General features: G+C 47.5%; 2 protein-coding genes across 5 annotated transcripts; one reads left to right on the forward strand and one right to left on the reverse strand.

Moving 5' to 3' along the window:
- Nucleotides 1-3,925: 3,925 nt before the first annotated feature.
- LOC146246259 (UDP-glucuronosyltransferase 1A5-like) lies at nucleotides 3,926-9,904 on the reverse strand. 3 transcript variants are annotated; one of them, XM_084684446.1, is made up of 7 exons: nucleotides 9,450-9,904; nucleotides 8,419-8,482; nucleotides 8,123-8,263; nucleotides 7,265-7,363; nucleotides 5,815-6,119; nucleotides 4,833-5,546; nucleotides 3,926-4,734 (listed from the first exon to the last, which is right to left on the reverse strand). In XM_084684446.1, exons 5-7 carry the CDS (start codon nucleotides 6,112-6,114, stop codon nucleotides 4,150-4,152), a joined length of 1,599 nt encoding a protein of 532 aa, XP_084540572.1. In that variant the 5' UTR covers nucleotides 6,115-6,119; nucleotides 7,265-7,363; nucleotides 8,123-8,263; nucleotides 8,419-8,482; nucleotides 9,450-9,904; the 3' UTR covers nucleotides 3,926-4,149. The 3 variants fall into 3 exon arrangements, with proteins under 3 accessions (XP_084540572.1, XP_084540573.1, XP_084540571.1); XM_084684447.1 differs by lacking the exon at nucleotides 8,419-8,482; XM_084684445.1 differs by lacking the exons at nucleotides 7,265-7,363; nucleotides 8,123-8,263; nucleotides 8,419-8,482; nucleotides 9,450-9,904 and having other exon boundaries at nucleotides 5,815-6,533.
- Nucleotides 9,763-12,576, forward strand: LOC146246260 (UDP-glucuronosyltransferase 2C1-like). 2 transcript variants are annotated; one of them, XM_084684443.1, is made up of 5 exons: nucleotides 9,763-9,781; nucleotides 10,001-10,158; nucleotides 10,504-10,655; nucleotides 10,886-11,633; nucleotides 11,744-12,576. In XM_084684443.1, the coding sequence occupies exons 2-5, from the start codon at nucleotides 10,030-10,032 to the stop codon at nucleotides 12,326-12,328; spliced, it is 1,614 nt and encodes a 537-aa protein (XP_084540569.1). In that variant the 5' UTR covers nucleotides 9,763-9,781; nucleotides 10,001-10,029; the 3' UTR covers nucleotides 12,329-12,576. The 2 variants fall into 2 exon arrangements, with proteins under 2 accessions (XP_084540569.1, XP_084540570.1); XM_084684444.1 differs by lacking the exon at nucleotides 9,763-9,781 and having other exon boundaries at nucleotides 10,097-10,350.
- The last annotated feature ends 2,057 nt before the right edge of the window (nucleotides 12,577-14,633 follow it).

Raw genomic sequence — 14,633 nt, forward strand, 5'->3', positions numbered from 1 at the left:
GACCAGCGATGTGCGATCAACCTTGAGGATCGCAGCTCTTCTTTTCATCCCCTCCGGAATTTATAGTCTTTGTGTTCCTCCAAGTCATCTACCTCTTCCTCCATTCGCCCACACCCCCCCACTCCCCCCCCCCCCCCCGTCCTCATCTCCACTCCCCTCCCTCTCTCACCAAGCGGAGGAAGGATCACACCGACACAGAGAAACACGAACATGACCTTTTTACACGCTACAGACCATCTGCTCGTGTTGGAACTACCTATGCAGAGGCCCAAACGAGTTGTAAACGAGCATTTTTACAATGTTTGTTCCGGGACCTTTACGGCGTCTCTGCCGTTGTTTACATACGTTTACAAACGAGCGCGCGCGGGGGGGGGGGGGGGGGGGGGGGCTGTCGACTCGTAGCCTGAAACGCAGCACGTGGTCTTTCCATTTCATGTCCCCTCTTTTGGTTTCCTGGAGGTTCTTACCCCAAAACACGTGTCAGAACCCCAACCTCACACCAACCTCCTCAATGACCATGGACTGTGGGATTGACTGTACGTACTGTACACAGGAGGGTTTTGTGTGTGTGTTTGCCGGCCGTATGTGTGTTTGAGAGTCGTATCCACCTCCAGCTGCCAGCCCAGGAAGCTGGATATCAGATGTTTCCCCTACGGACGGACAAATGCTGACTCATGCGCGAAGCACTCTGCAGAACTGATTCGGGGGCGTTCCTCGAGTTACCTTGGATTCTGCAGCCCTTCTCCAGAGTGTCAAGGTGGGCGAGGATGGATTTGATCATCTCCTCTGATAGTGTTCACAGATCCAAGTCTACAGCGAGAGAACATCCATGTCTTCTATCTATATCCATCTGATGGATGTGGATGGAACACATAGACGCTCTATGACATCTACGTCTATAACGTCAAATGTAGAAACGGAACCCCTGGGGTGGTTTTGGTCACACTGCTCCAAGATAGCAAAGACAAGAGAGGGGAAAGGGTTCGTCGGCATAGGTTTGTGGGTATCTGTGTCTTTGGTTCATTCCCCACAGGAGTCCAGCTGTGACCAGGTATGAAAGGGAGACACACGCAAGAAAGACCATAAAGGACACGACGGAAAACTCCCACCCACCCTCCTTCTCCCTTACTTTTCCCGCTCCCTTCTGTCCTTCACTCACCTTTTTTTTCCCCCGCCGTCCGCATCTGTTTGTCTTAAAACAGCCGCGTTGGTCTCTGAGTATCTCCCCTGCAGTCACCCTGGAAGCGAGTCGGTCTCAACATCGTCAACATGTCCCCTTTCTTCATCCCAAGGACATTGCAGTATGGCTTTGATCGTCATGGTGTCGAAGGCAAGGTCGATAACAAAACGGCTAGTAAACGCTGTTGATTTTGGCATTCAGGGAATAATAATAAAAGAAAGAAAACAAAACAAATCATCAAGAAACATTACGTTCAGTTTTTCTTCCATGACGAGATGTTGTAAAATCCCATCATTTGGAAGCTTGGTAAGCCCAGCAGGTTTTTATGCGCTTATGAAATTAATTAAGGAGAACAATGTTCTTGTTTTGATTTACGGTACGGTCTCAGCGCACTGACGGTTTGGGTGGTTTGTTCTCGCCAACAACAGACCTCAACACTCGGTTATCGTTAGAATCGCTGGAACAAAGCGTGACCTGAGCCAAAACCAAGACAGGTTAAGTGTCAATTATCTTTTAGCCCCTGCTCAGCACTGAAGTGTATATTAACCTTTGACCTCTCTGGTGTCTCCCACCATATGTGGGAGACACCCCGAGGAGCACAGAAGACCCTTGCTCAGAAGCAGGACCAGATGGAAAGTGGGATGGGATCGTCAGCCCGACAATGAAAGACGAGCGGACGTGGGCAAACAGCCTCGTAACGACGCCAGACGAGCACCTCCTGGATTCACGCTGTCTGAGGACGGTGTAAACCACTCGACTGTTTACGGGCGGATGGTGGGCTGAGGCGGGCAGTGTCGGGTGTCGGATGTCGGGTGGTGAGGGATGAACTGAGGTCGGAACGGAATGAAATGGCACGGATTCGAATTGAACTGAATGGAACCGTGTTGAACGGGAACTGTTCGCAGGTCTGTGAGGGCGGAGCAAGTCTTCTCTCTTTCCAGTGAGCTGTTGTCGCTATAGCGACCCCCTCCAGAGATGGAAGGTCAGACACCCCACAGGCACATGGGAAAAAACGGAACCGTACGAGTTGACCGTTTGTGTGCACGTGCACTCTGGGCTGTGTGTGTGTGTGTGTGTGTGTAAATATGTGAAGTGGTGTGTGTGTATGTGGATGCGTTTTCTCCTCCAAATGTACTGACAAGGGTATGATGTCATCACCGTTGATGTGATATCGTGCTTGCGTTCCATAGAACATGCGCGTGATGGAGGTCTTGTTTTTGCTTAAACAAGACCGGCAAATTCCAACCAGGCCAGATTATAATTGATACGCTTATTATTTGCTTATGAGATACGACTCATCTTCACAGTATTTCTTAAGAAGACCAAGGAAAAATCCTGTGAAACTGAGAAACGAACCTATAAAATCTATTAACACAATAAAAATGTCACTGGATGGCTAGAACGTTTACAATTACTGAAGGCTAATTGAAAAACTGACGTAATGCAGGCATGATTTAATAGACTGTTGAGTGTACTGCAGAAGTATGCTTTGACTCCAAAAACTTTTGATTTTTTTTAGGGGGGATAACTGATGTTGAAGGATACTGTAAAGCAACTGCAACCTCGTGTGCCTGTCTCATGGCCAAAAGTCTCAAGTCGTTTGAGTGGTTCTTGAAAACGTCACACGTTTTCTCATACCAAACAAACATCCAGGATGTTAGTTTCTGTGTGACTGTTTGGCAGACACAATGAACAAGGGCCGTCAGCTTCTTAACTGTTTCTAAACGAGCCTGTTAATGGATAGTTATGACATCACGGACGACCTCGACAAGAGGGGTAAAGATTGCAAAATCGTTCCAGAGTTGGTTCATCTTCAATCACCTGCTCTTTCGATTGACTCGACACGCGAAGTGTAAAAATGGCATCGGACGGGGAGCCGTGTGTTTGTTTCGAGCGCACTTACCTGCTCGCGGTGCAGCAGTAAGAAGTCACGGTTCATTAACTAAGAATGTTTAAGTTATGTACCCAGGCAAGCCCCCCCAGGGTTGCATTACCGGAAAAGGGATATGGAGGACTGAACATGTTAATCACTCCTGATGTTCTGACCCTGGCTCTTTTTAGGTTGTCCTTTCAGGCACAGACCCGAAGGGAGGGGGATTAGCCATGAGGCCTCAGACAGCATGCAGCCTGTAATCACGTTCTCTGTTTGTTTTGGAAAGGCTTATCTATTCTTTCATTACGGAGGGACCAAACGCATAGGCGAAAAACAAACACATCCCCCCCCCCCCCCCCCCCCTCTCAAGTCTGCATCTTCAGCTGTAGTGGCATGAGGAGGAGGTACGCTTGGTTTGACTCGCAGGCAGGCTGGCACACGAAGCCCTGGGCTGGGTCTCTCTGGCGATAACTCAGCGGAGGGACACGGTTATTGACAGATCCTGCTGCAAGCTGAAGAGCGGAGGCCTCAACCCTGGGGGCCCCAGGGGTCTGTACACACATACACACACACCCACACAGACAGATAGGCACACACGCACAGACATGCATCCGCACACACACACATACACACACACACACACACACACACACACTCTACTGTATTGAAAGAAAGATTGAGAGCCAATGACAAGGAACTATTCCATTGCCTGTCAGGATTAACTGTCTGTAATAATAATGTTTGCATGACCTTAGTCTTCCATTTGTGGAAGAAAATACTTCACCAGGGTGAGGATGTGGTGTGTATGTGTGTGTGTGTGTGTGTGTGGGGAGGGGGGTCAATGAGGGACACAAGTGTGTACCTGAACGATCTGCAATTTTAGAATGGATGATTTTTATTAAATTAAACGTTTTGTTTATATATATTTCAAAAATAATGCACTTGATCAAATGACTTGAATTTCATGTCAAACCAGTTGTGAAACAAAGACTCAACTGTTTGCTGCATCAGAACCTTTTCGACATTTCAAAAAGCCTAAATAAATAGAAAATCGATCAAGGCTGCGAGGTAGAAGAAGGTCTGACTCTGAGTGCAGTCACTGCAGCTTGGTCTTGGTCTTCCTCCGGCCTCTGCAGCACAGCAGTCTGAGCAGGGCAGCAGTGGAGACCAGGATGAGCCCCCCTGCAGCCAGCAGCAGCAGCAGCACGTCCACACAGTAGTAGGAGTACCAGGGCATCCTGTAGGCCTGGGTACGCAGGTGAGGAGCCCCCTTGTTCCGCATCACAAACTCCAGCCAGAAGATGGCGCTGTCCATAGGTTTGAGAGGCGTGTCCCTGTGAAGGCGGGAAAGCCTCTGCATGTTCTGCCTGTAGCTGGGGTTGTGGAGGACCTCCTTCAGGGTCTGATGGAAGTCTGGTCCGTTGAGATCAGGCAGCTCCAAGATCTTTGCGGCTCCTCTTTCCTGCAGACGCAACAGGTTGTCGTACTGGTCGAAGAAGAGAGGGATTCCCACCACAGGGGTCCCGTGGTAGATGGCTTCCTGGACTCCGTTGGTTCCTCCGTGGGCCACGAAGACTCTGGTCTGGGGGTGACCCAGGAGGTCCTTCTGGGGCATCCACTTCACCAGCAGGGTGTTGTTTCCCAGAGTAGAGGGACGCTCGCCTCGATAATTCCAGATAACCTGAGGAACAGTTTCAAATCAAATTACACGTTTGACTCCCAAACAAAGAAAAGTATGTGATAACTGTATGGATATGCTCGTGAGATGTTCAAAGGTACCTTCTGCGGAATCTTGGCAAAAACGCTGGCAATCTCCTCTGCGATGTCACTGGGCAAAGTATTGACCAGGGTGCCCAGGGACATGATCACTACTCCGTGTTCCCCGGCACTCTGAACAAACTCCTCCAGCTCTGAGGGCAGGGGCTGGGCCGGCCGGCACTGGAACCCCCCCATGTAGACCACATTGGGCATGGTGGGTCTGGGGAAGTCAAACACAAAGTCTGACCTAAAAAGCCAGATGTCTGCATCCTGCAGGAGGGAAATGACGTCGCAGCCGCCCTCTATGTGTTTCTCGCAGAGCGCGTCATAGCTGGGCCCCACCAAGAACCTCTGCTGGTACAGGATGATGCTGTAGAACAGGACGTTTTTCACCCTCTGGATGAAGTTCATCTTGTCTGTGAAGCCTGAGCCTGGCACCGGGATGTAGGAGAGGGGCGAGGGGGCGATGGCAAAGTGCCCCTCTCCGCTGGTGATCCAGCGGACGTTGAGGACCAGGGGCAGTTGGAGGTACTTGGCCAGAACCACCCCTCCTGCGATGGCAGGATCCGTCAGAAGCATGTCGTACTGGGCATCCTTCAAGCCCTTGACGACGTCCTGGTCATCCAGCAGGCGAGAGACCATCTGACAGCTGAGAAGGTGGGCCTCAGAGATCATGGACATGAACTGCTGGGTGAGCTTGAAGAAGGTCAGAGCCGACGCCTTCTCTCGCTGAGCCTGAAGGCACAAATCCACCAGTCAAAGAATGAACCCAAATGATCAACTAATCTATGAAATACTTCTGTATTAAAACAGCCTTTGTCCTTCCAGGACTAATCAATGATATCAAAGAAATAGTAAGGACTAGGAATGGTATTGCTGAGCGGCAGAGCATTTGACTGCAGACCAAGAGGTTATGAGTTCAAATCCCCCCCATGTACTGCATGTGACATCGACTAAAAGCACGTGATAAAAGACGACACTGTAATGACTTTTAAAGACATACCTTCATGTGTTTCTCTAAGTAAGTATCAAAGAAGGTGTCGAAGGCATGGTCCTCTCTGACGGTGATGGAGTCGTAGAGAGGAGACTCCTCTGTGATGTACCAGCTGTTGGAGGCTCGGATCACCGTCAGGCTGTGTCCCCTGGCGTGGAGTTCCTCCATCAGGATCTTCATGTTGACCCAGTGGCTTCCATCCACGGGGAACACCAGGATCTTTCCCCCGTGGCAGGGGGGAGGAAGCAGGAGGATCGTCAGGCAGACACTGAGAGAGGAGAAAACTCGCCAGGCCAGATTGGGAGCCATGGTGTCTGGAATAACCAAAGAACTGTGAAGAACTTTACATTTAGTCATTTAGCAGACGCTCTTATCCAGAGCGACTTACAGTAAGTACAGGGCCATTCCCCCCGAGGCAAGTAGGGTGAAGTGCCGTACCCAAGGACACAATGTCATTTGGCACGGCTGAGAATCGAACCAGCGACCTTCTAATTACTAGCCTGATTCCCTCTCTCTCTCTCTCTCCTGACTTTCAAAGGCTGTTGTTGCCGTATGGACAGGGTTGAATGACATTTACTGTGGACTGTTGCTGTGTCCGTAGACAGTTGTGAAACAGGTACTGGAGTTGTGTGGCTGATGTTCTCCTGATTGTTAATGTATTAGGCTGCAACTGCTGAATGACATTAGCTGCAAAATGTCATTCAAATGTTAATTCAGGTTTCTAATGAAAAGTCACATGCTTTTTAATATAGGTAAGTGATTTAAACTTCTACCATTGCATTGACCAACAAGAGCAACAAGTCTCTCAATAACAGTCATTGTGATCCTGGAGGAAACGAACATCAGGTCCAGCCAATCATACTTGACTTGACCGATACTTGACTTAAGATGTTCTAGTATTGACAGAGCTACTGAGGCTCATGCTTAGAACATGAGAATCACGCAACACCAACCAGTCCACACGCTCACACGCCACGCCTCGTACATCTCACGCTGAGAAGCTCCAAATAGTTCAATCGTTTCTTTCTTTTTCTATGTATGCGTTTCCATTTCCCCCCCCCAAAATGTTCTTGTGCGAAGCGCACTCACATGAACCATTGATGTCCGTGTCAAAGCTGAAATTAAACATACACCCTTGCCCCCAATATATCATTGTAAACATACCTGAATTATAGAGAACATCTTAATATGCAATCAAGGTGCAATGTGCTGATTTTAGACACACAACATGTGTTTTTAAGTTTAACATAATCTGTGTTGCAGCACAACGTTTGGTGTTTCCCCTCAAGAACTACTCCTGAAAAACGTCAGAGTGTAATATTCACCCCTGCTCCAAACCACGCAATCTCACTCGGAACTTTTGTTGAAACTTGGCAGCCCTGTGTTAACTGTCTGTAAACCGTTTTGAATCATTACCAAATCAAACTGTTTCCCAGCAATACATCCATGATTCACTTACCTCTGCTTCCAAGTTGGGCAATTACACTGCTCCAAGAATGACTGTCACTCTGTCCAAGTTCAAGCTCCGGTCAGCCTCTGACTTTTGAACTTAACTAATCTGTGTCGATTATTTACCCACGGCACATGCAAGAAAGATAGAAGTTCGTCAGAGTTCACAGATATCAGGTATTGTAAAAGACCTGCAGATCATCTGACCCACCAGCAATTGCTTGTGCCCCATTTTAGATTGAACTCAGATTAATATAATCATAATTAAAAGAAGGGTGTCTAGCCTTTAATTCCCAGCATGCTGTGTAGTTGACTAATAAGTTACATTTAGTCATTTAGCAGACACTCTTATCCAGAGCGACTTACAGTAAATACAGGGACATTCCCCCCGAAGCAAGTAGGGTTAAGTGCCTTGCCCAAGGACACAACATAATTCTGGCACCGCTGGGAATCAAACTGGCAACCTTCAGATTACTAGCCCGACTCCCTCACCGCTAAGCCATCTAACTCGCATTCAATTTGAAGTTGATTTTGTAAAACCAGTGACAGTATGTCATAAGCTCGCAAGTGATTCAGTAGTGTTTTTACAGCTGTGATTGTGGTTATTCTGTTGGTTATTACCATGTGATCATTATGTGTAATGTTTCCATATTTTGTTAAGCTGTACTCAATGTGTTTTTGTCACAGTCAAATAGATGTTTTTGCTGTATTGCTTTGTTCAAGTAAAAAATACCCAGGAGTTCACCCAACTGGAAAATGTTACCTCGTGTTTTACTAGTTAGATGAAGGCAACAATTTTAACAATGTATATGTAGTCATTAAGCAGACGTTCATTCAGAGCAATTTACAGTAAGTACAGGGACATTACCCCCGAGGCAAGTAGGGTGAAGTGCCTTGCCCAAGGACGCAACATCTTTTTGCACAGCGGGGAATCGATCCGGCAACCTTCTGATTACTAGCCCAACTACCTCACCCGTTGATACTCTTGTTGTGCTGAAACTGGCGATCCCTTGGAAACAGGAAACAGGGAGAGCAAGTATTAGTCACTGAGATCCAGGTAACTACAACATCACGAAGATTAATAAAACAAAAGTCAGTGGTGGTTTTGGTCTGTTAAGTAAGTATTGAATGCAGCTGTTATAACACTTAAAAAAAAGAAAGAACCTTCTCTGGACAGCGTAGTATCGCTTGTATCATGAGGTGTCCTCACATCGGCCTCAATGGATGACTATAAATAATTAGCAAACGAATATCCACTAAGCGTCATGCCTTACTACAGGTTTCATCATGTAGCTGTTGTTTTTGGTTGTACAGGTTATGTCCATGGACAGGAAGTGTGAGGATTGGTGTGTATCGTAGACTGGACAGAAAGCAGAGGGGGAACGTTTAGTCCGTGACACTCATAGCTCATGATCTTGTGTGCTGATTTGACATTGACCACATGCTGTAGGGATCAGGGTGTATAAGTGTACTTGTCATCTGGCTGCCAGCTGTAGTGCCTTATTGACGATAACAGGCATTCATTCAGTGAGGGTGTAATATACTAAGGTTATCTAACACTTGTTTTCTCTTTCTCTCTCGATTTCGCTCTCTCGCTTTCTCTCGCTCGGTTTTTGTTGTAAAAGAACACGTTTCACACAAACAGTACAACCACCTCGTAAAACCTCTTGAACAGCACACTCCCACATGTACTGTGTACTAATGTAAAAAGTACATTAGAAAAAGCAGATGAAATGGGCAGAAAAATAAAATGAAAAGAGCGTCGAAACGGACGGCTCCACAGTCCCTCAAACATTCCGGGAGGCTTCCTCAACGCCTAGACAACGTTTCATTCAATGTCTCATTTACTTCTGTGTTTATGGAACAGCGGCGAAGAACTACACAACTCAGAACGTCTCGTGGAACGTTCCAGTAGCTTACAGTCTGCATAGCACAATCAGTCAGATTGCTGTCAGTGTAAAGCACATCTCATCCCTCACCCCCACCCTCAGCACCACCAACACTGTGCTTCATCAACCCTGTACACATGCACATTTTAAAACACGCTTCCCTGGTGTATGTCTGTGTGTCTGATTAATTCGACCTAACTGTTCTACCTACAATCCATGACCAAGTCTAGAAGACTGTTTGTCTGTTTCCCTTTAGCCTGCATGTGTCAAGAATGCTGGGAATTACTCTTCTATATTATCACCTACCTTATCGCTTAACCACACCTACGCCGCAGCCCACAGTTACACTACAATCCTGAAATCCCAAGGAAGCAAAGGTTAAAAAAAATAAATACTACATCTTCATAATTATGACTTGTGGTGAATGTACGGCTTGGATCTTTTTTTCGTCAAGTAAATTCTGATTTTTATTTTACAATTGTACGTTTCGGCTTTTAATACTTGCAGCCTCATAATAGGAGTCGGGACTTTGGACTCTGGGCTGGACTGCCTTTGTAATCTGTCTAGTGCTTGTTTATTCATTCATCTCCAGTGTTGCCTCATGCAGCAAACACAACTCCAGGATAGGACTTCTAAAGGTAACTCTATCATTCAGCAAAAAACAGCAATGATGGTAAAAACAGATTGTTGATATCGAACTCATACTCTTGCATAACTAGCTCAGTGGCTGTGAGGTCAAATCAGAACTGAAACGATAGACCCCCAAGCCAGTAAAGAGACTCACCACAACCATGTCAAACCTTGTGATTTGTCCAAAAAAAAAAGTTTTGTAAGGTGACTGTTTTCTTCTTGTGTAGATTGTGATGTCATCCAGGCGTGCATTGTGATGTCATCCAGGCGTGCATTGGGGCCTCTGGCAGTCCTCAGTCTCTGCCTCCTCCTGATCCCGCTCCTCTGTAGCGGGGGGCGGGTCCTCGTCTACCCCGCAGAGGGCAGCCACTGGATCAACATGAAGGTTTTGATCGCCTCTGTTCTTCTTTGTTGTGTTTGTGTCCTGTGCAAGCCCTGAAAGGCACGCAGAAAAAACGATTGACGAGAGAGGAACGAAAATCTGTAGTTTCCCCATGCCTTTTTCCGTCTTTACGTTGCACTTATGCGATCAAAACCTCAAAATGATCTACTGGTTTTACTGGAGCGGGATGACAAAGTATTTTACATTATTTGCACTTACAGTTGTAACTGATTTGGGTCTGTGTCGTGGAAGTTTTTGAGCATCTTATCCAACTGTACACTTCTCCTAAAACACATTCATCGTACATAGGCCCAAAATGTATCTCACAGTCTGTCGTGTACCTTGCAGATCCTCATAGAGGAGCTCAACGCCAGGGGCCACAGCATCACGGTGATACGAGGGAACAAGTCCTGGTTCATCGCCGAGGAGTCCCCCTTCTACACCACCATCTCCGTCCCAGACAGAAACGTTTACCTGGAAGAATGGGACACCTTCTTAAGGTTAATCAAGACCGTATTTAATGTCTTCATTAATACAACTTGTAAAATGACATCTAGAATCTGTTTTAGGCTTAATTACTTAAAAAATGCTCTGGTGTAATAGATGTCTGTGATTCGCCGAGGTTCACCCTCATCAGTCAGGATATCGCTGAGCATCATTTGTTGTCATTTTGACAGCCAATTGTACTTTAATGATTACTGATCCGAGGTGATTCTTTTTGGTCTTCTAGAGATACCCTGGACTCTCAGCTCCATAGCTCAGCCATGTTTCCTGTCACCACAGGCCGAGCGCTCTGGTCCATCTGGGCCTGGCAGAGGGCCTTCACCAAACTGCTGGACAACGGACACCAGCTGTTCAGCGAGATTGTCATCTCAATCCTCGAGGACAAGGACTTGATGGAGAGATTCAAGAACTTTGATCTGTTTCTGACCGATCCTGCTTTTAGTCCGGGCGTGTTCTTGGGCCGCTACCTCAAACTGCCTCTTGTGTTCAATGTCCGCTGGGCGTCCCCCTCCGAGGCACACTCTGTTATCGCCCCCTACCCCCTCTCCTACGTTCCCATCACATACACGGGTTTCACCGATCGGATGACCTTCCTCCAAAGGGTTGAAAACGTCCTCATGCGATGCCATGAGCTTTACAAAGAGCGGTTTGTGATCCACCCACACTACAAGGCTATCCTGGAGAAATACTTTGAGGCAGGAAGTGACCTCACTTCCTTCATGCAGGAAGCAGACATCTGGTTGATGAGGTCAGACTTTGTGTTTGAGTACCCCAGACCCACCATGCCCAATGTGGTCTACATGGGGGGGTTCCAGTGCCGGCCGGCCCAGCCCCTGCCCTCAGAGCTGGAGGAGTTTGTTCAGAGTGCCGGGGAACACGGAGTGGTGATCATGTCCCTGGGCACCCTGGTGGACTCGCTTTCCAAGACCCTGACTGACCAAATTGCAGATGTCTTTGCCAATCTGCCTCAAAAGGTAATTTGAAAAAAATCCAGTCCTGAATAACCTTTCGTTCCATTTCAACTGTCAGATTTTTCATGGAGTTCATTGTTTTGGTTATGGACTGGCCATGTTTTCTTTCTCAGGTTATCTGGAAGTACTCAGGCGAGCGTCCCTCTACTCTGGGCAACAACACCCTGCTGGTGAAGTGGATGCCCCAGAAGGACCTCCTGGGTCACCCCCAGACCAGAGTCTTCGTGGCCCACGGAGGAACCAACGGAGTCCAGGAAGCCATCTACCACGGGACCCCTGTGGTGGGAATCCCTCTCTTCTTCGACCAGCACGACAACCTATTGCGTCTGCAAGAAAGAGGAGCCGCTAAGATCTTGGAGCTGCCTGATCTCAACGGACCAGACTTCCATCAGACCCTGAAGGAGGTCCTCCACAACCCCAGCTACAGGCAGAACATGCAGAGGCTTTCCCGCCTTCACAGGGACACGCCTCTCAAACCTATGGACAGCGCCATCTTCTGGCTGGAGTTTGTGATGCGGAACAAGGGGGCTCCTCACCTGCGTACCCAGGCCTACAGGATGCCCTGGTACTCCTACTACTGTGTGGACGTGCTGCTGCTGTTGCTGGCTGCAGGGGGGCTCATCCTGGTCTCCACTGCTGCCCTGCTCAGACTGCTGTGCTGCAGAGGCCGGAGGAAGACCAAGACCAAGCTGCAGTGACTGCACTCAAATCCTCAGGGAATTTCACACGCGTGCAGTTTGCGTGCATGGATGTGTGTAAGAATATGTGTTTTTGGTTTGTCACAGCAGATCTAATACTTCGGAGGTTAACGTTGAGTTCAATCAAATGTGATGTTTGTTGATTAAAACCACTTGTTTGAAAGTACATAATCGCTCTGCTACAGTCTCATTAGACATAGATGTTACTGTCTTTGAAAATGACTTTTGGATAAACGCTTGAAACTATATTCGTTACTCTCCATTCCTTTGATCACTGATACTCTGTGACTTCTGATCGAGACAGTTGTACCGAACTACCGAAGATCTACTGACTTTACTTGAATTGACTTAATTTGATAAAGTTGGAGCCGGACAGTGTTTACTTTAGCTATCGAGGCCACTACTCCTGCACATACTCGGATTCCTGTAAAAAGTCGTGTCCAAAATATGTGGCTCGTAAAAAACATACTCAGACCAGATATGCTGAAAACTGGAACCTATCAGCTGTCATTTTTTGGTGAAGAAATGAGGCATATTTTCCATTTTCAAAGCAGAGCACAACATCCAAGTCTTTCATTAGGTTTTTTCCGCACCACTTAATGCTCCATGCAGTTTCAGTCCAAATACATGCAACTGATTCAAGGGAGAAATTGGATTGAATCAAATTCAGGCTTATGTAGAGATGTGATCAAATCATAAGTACGCAAGTGAAATCCAACTACATTCAATAAATAGTACCTCAAACATTGATGATGCAGTGACCATTATGATGTCAAATTAAATAATCCAAGGAATGTATTTGTCAATGTATGGCGAATAAAACTACATTAAACATTGCATATCCAAACCAGACAGGTCAACTAAATCGATTGCAAAACAATTCTACAATGTTCCCTTGAATCAACCAGTGTCTAGAAAGAATAAAAGTGAACATTGCCAGTTCACATGGTTATGATTTCTAATATGGCTGCTACAAGTCCTTCAAACTCCAGCAACAGGCTGAATCACATTTAACGTTCCTGGAGCCTTGGCCTCCTACATTGATCCAGGAAGAAAAAAAAAAAGGATCTGACAAAACATCCCCCAGATCCTGAATGATGTTGGATGATAGATGAGAGTTGGATCCAGATTTGGCTAAGTGGTTCCTGCGACAAGACAGATATGAGAATAAAGAAAGAGCATTGTGTGTGTGGATGTACAGTATGTGTGTGTGTGTGTGTGTGTGTGTGGGGGGGGGGGGGGTAGGTAGGTGTGTGTGTGTGTGTGTAAAGTTGTATATTTGCGTGTCCCCCTTCAATGGTGAATTTCCTGGAAAAGGTTTCAGCTGTGTTCCACATCTCCAGACACAGAGTCCCGCTCTCCACATCTGGTGTGTGGGGAAACCCTCGGGAGCAGGGAGACAGGTGTCGCCTGACGACAGCACGTAGGAAACTGTGATGCTGAGGTCACCGTGCTTGTGTGTGTGTGTGTGTGTGAGAGTGTGTGTGTGTGTTCGTTCCATATTCCACTGGACCTCGGCATCGTGTCCCGTTTGTCTGTCTGCCTCCTGCTTTCTCTCTACGTCTCTCTCTTTCCTCCCCCTTCTCAGTGCATGCCCCCCGGTTTAGGAGGAAGAAAAAGTTGATCAAGGCAGGAATTTGATGATGTCACTGTATGTGTTCTCTCTCAGTCGTGTCCGAGACGATTTCTGAAAGCAGCGAGACGTTGGTAGCTGTCGACACCACCGCAGCTTCTAAATGGAAGTCCTTGTACACCTGATCAAAGGGAAGTGTGTGTGTGTGTGTGTCTGTGAGTAATAGTAGAAGTGAACAAGCTTGGAAGACTCCCCCCCCCTCTCTCAAAGACACACATACACACACTCGCAACTAATTCACGAAAGTAAAGTGCTTTAGTATTTTCCTGTTTGTATCCAAGGACAACCTGGGAAGATCCTTCCCTGTACTGACACCAACTAATGAATCTCACATTGCAGCACATCTAGACCTGGTTCTGGACCCACCAGACATAGCCTTGTCCAAGATAGGAGGGGAGGGGAGGGGAGGGGAGGGGAGGGGGGAGGTGGGGAGGGGAGGGGAGGGGAGGGGAGGGGAGGGGAGGGGAGGGGAGGGGAGGGGAGGGGAGGGGAGGGGAGGGGAGGGGAGGGGAGGGGAGGGGAGGGGAGGGGAGGGGAGGGGAGGGGAGGGGAGGGGAGGGGAGGGGAGGGGAGGGGACCATGATTGATTGTCTGCTAACTCCATCCAACATGCTTGAACTGAAGCTGATTCGGCACAGAGAAAGCTGAAGTCATGTTTCATATGAAGGATTC

The sequence above is a fragment of the Hypomesus nipponensis genome, chromosome 20, assembly GCF_054491055.1.
Source record: "Hypomesus nipponensis isolate SF chromosome 20, ASM5449105v1, whole genome shotgun sequence".
In the NCBI taxonomy this organism is placed as follows: Eukaryota; Metazoa; Chordata; class Actinopteri; order Osmeriformes; family Osmeridae; genus Hypomesus; species Hypomesus nipponensis.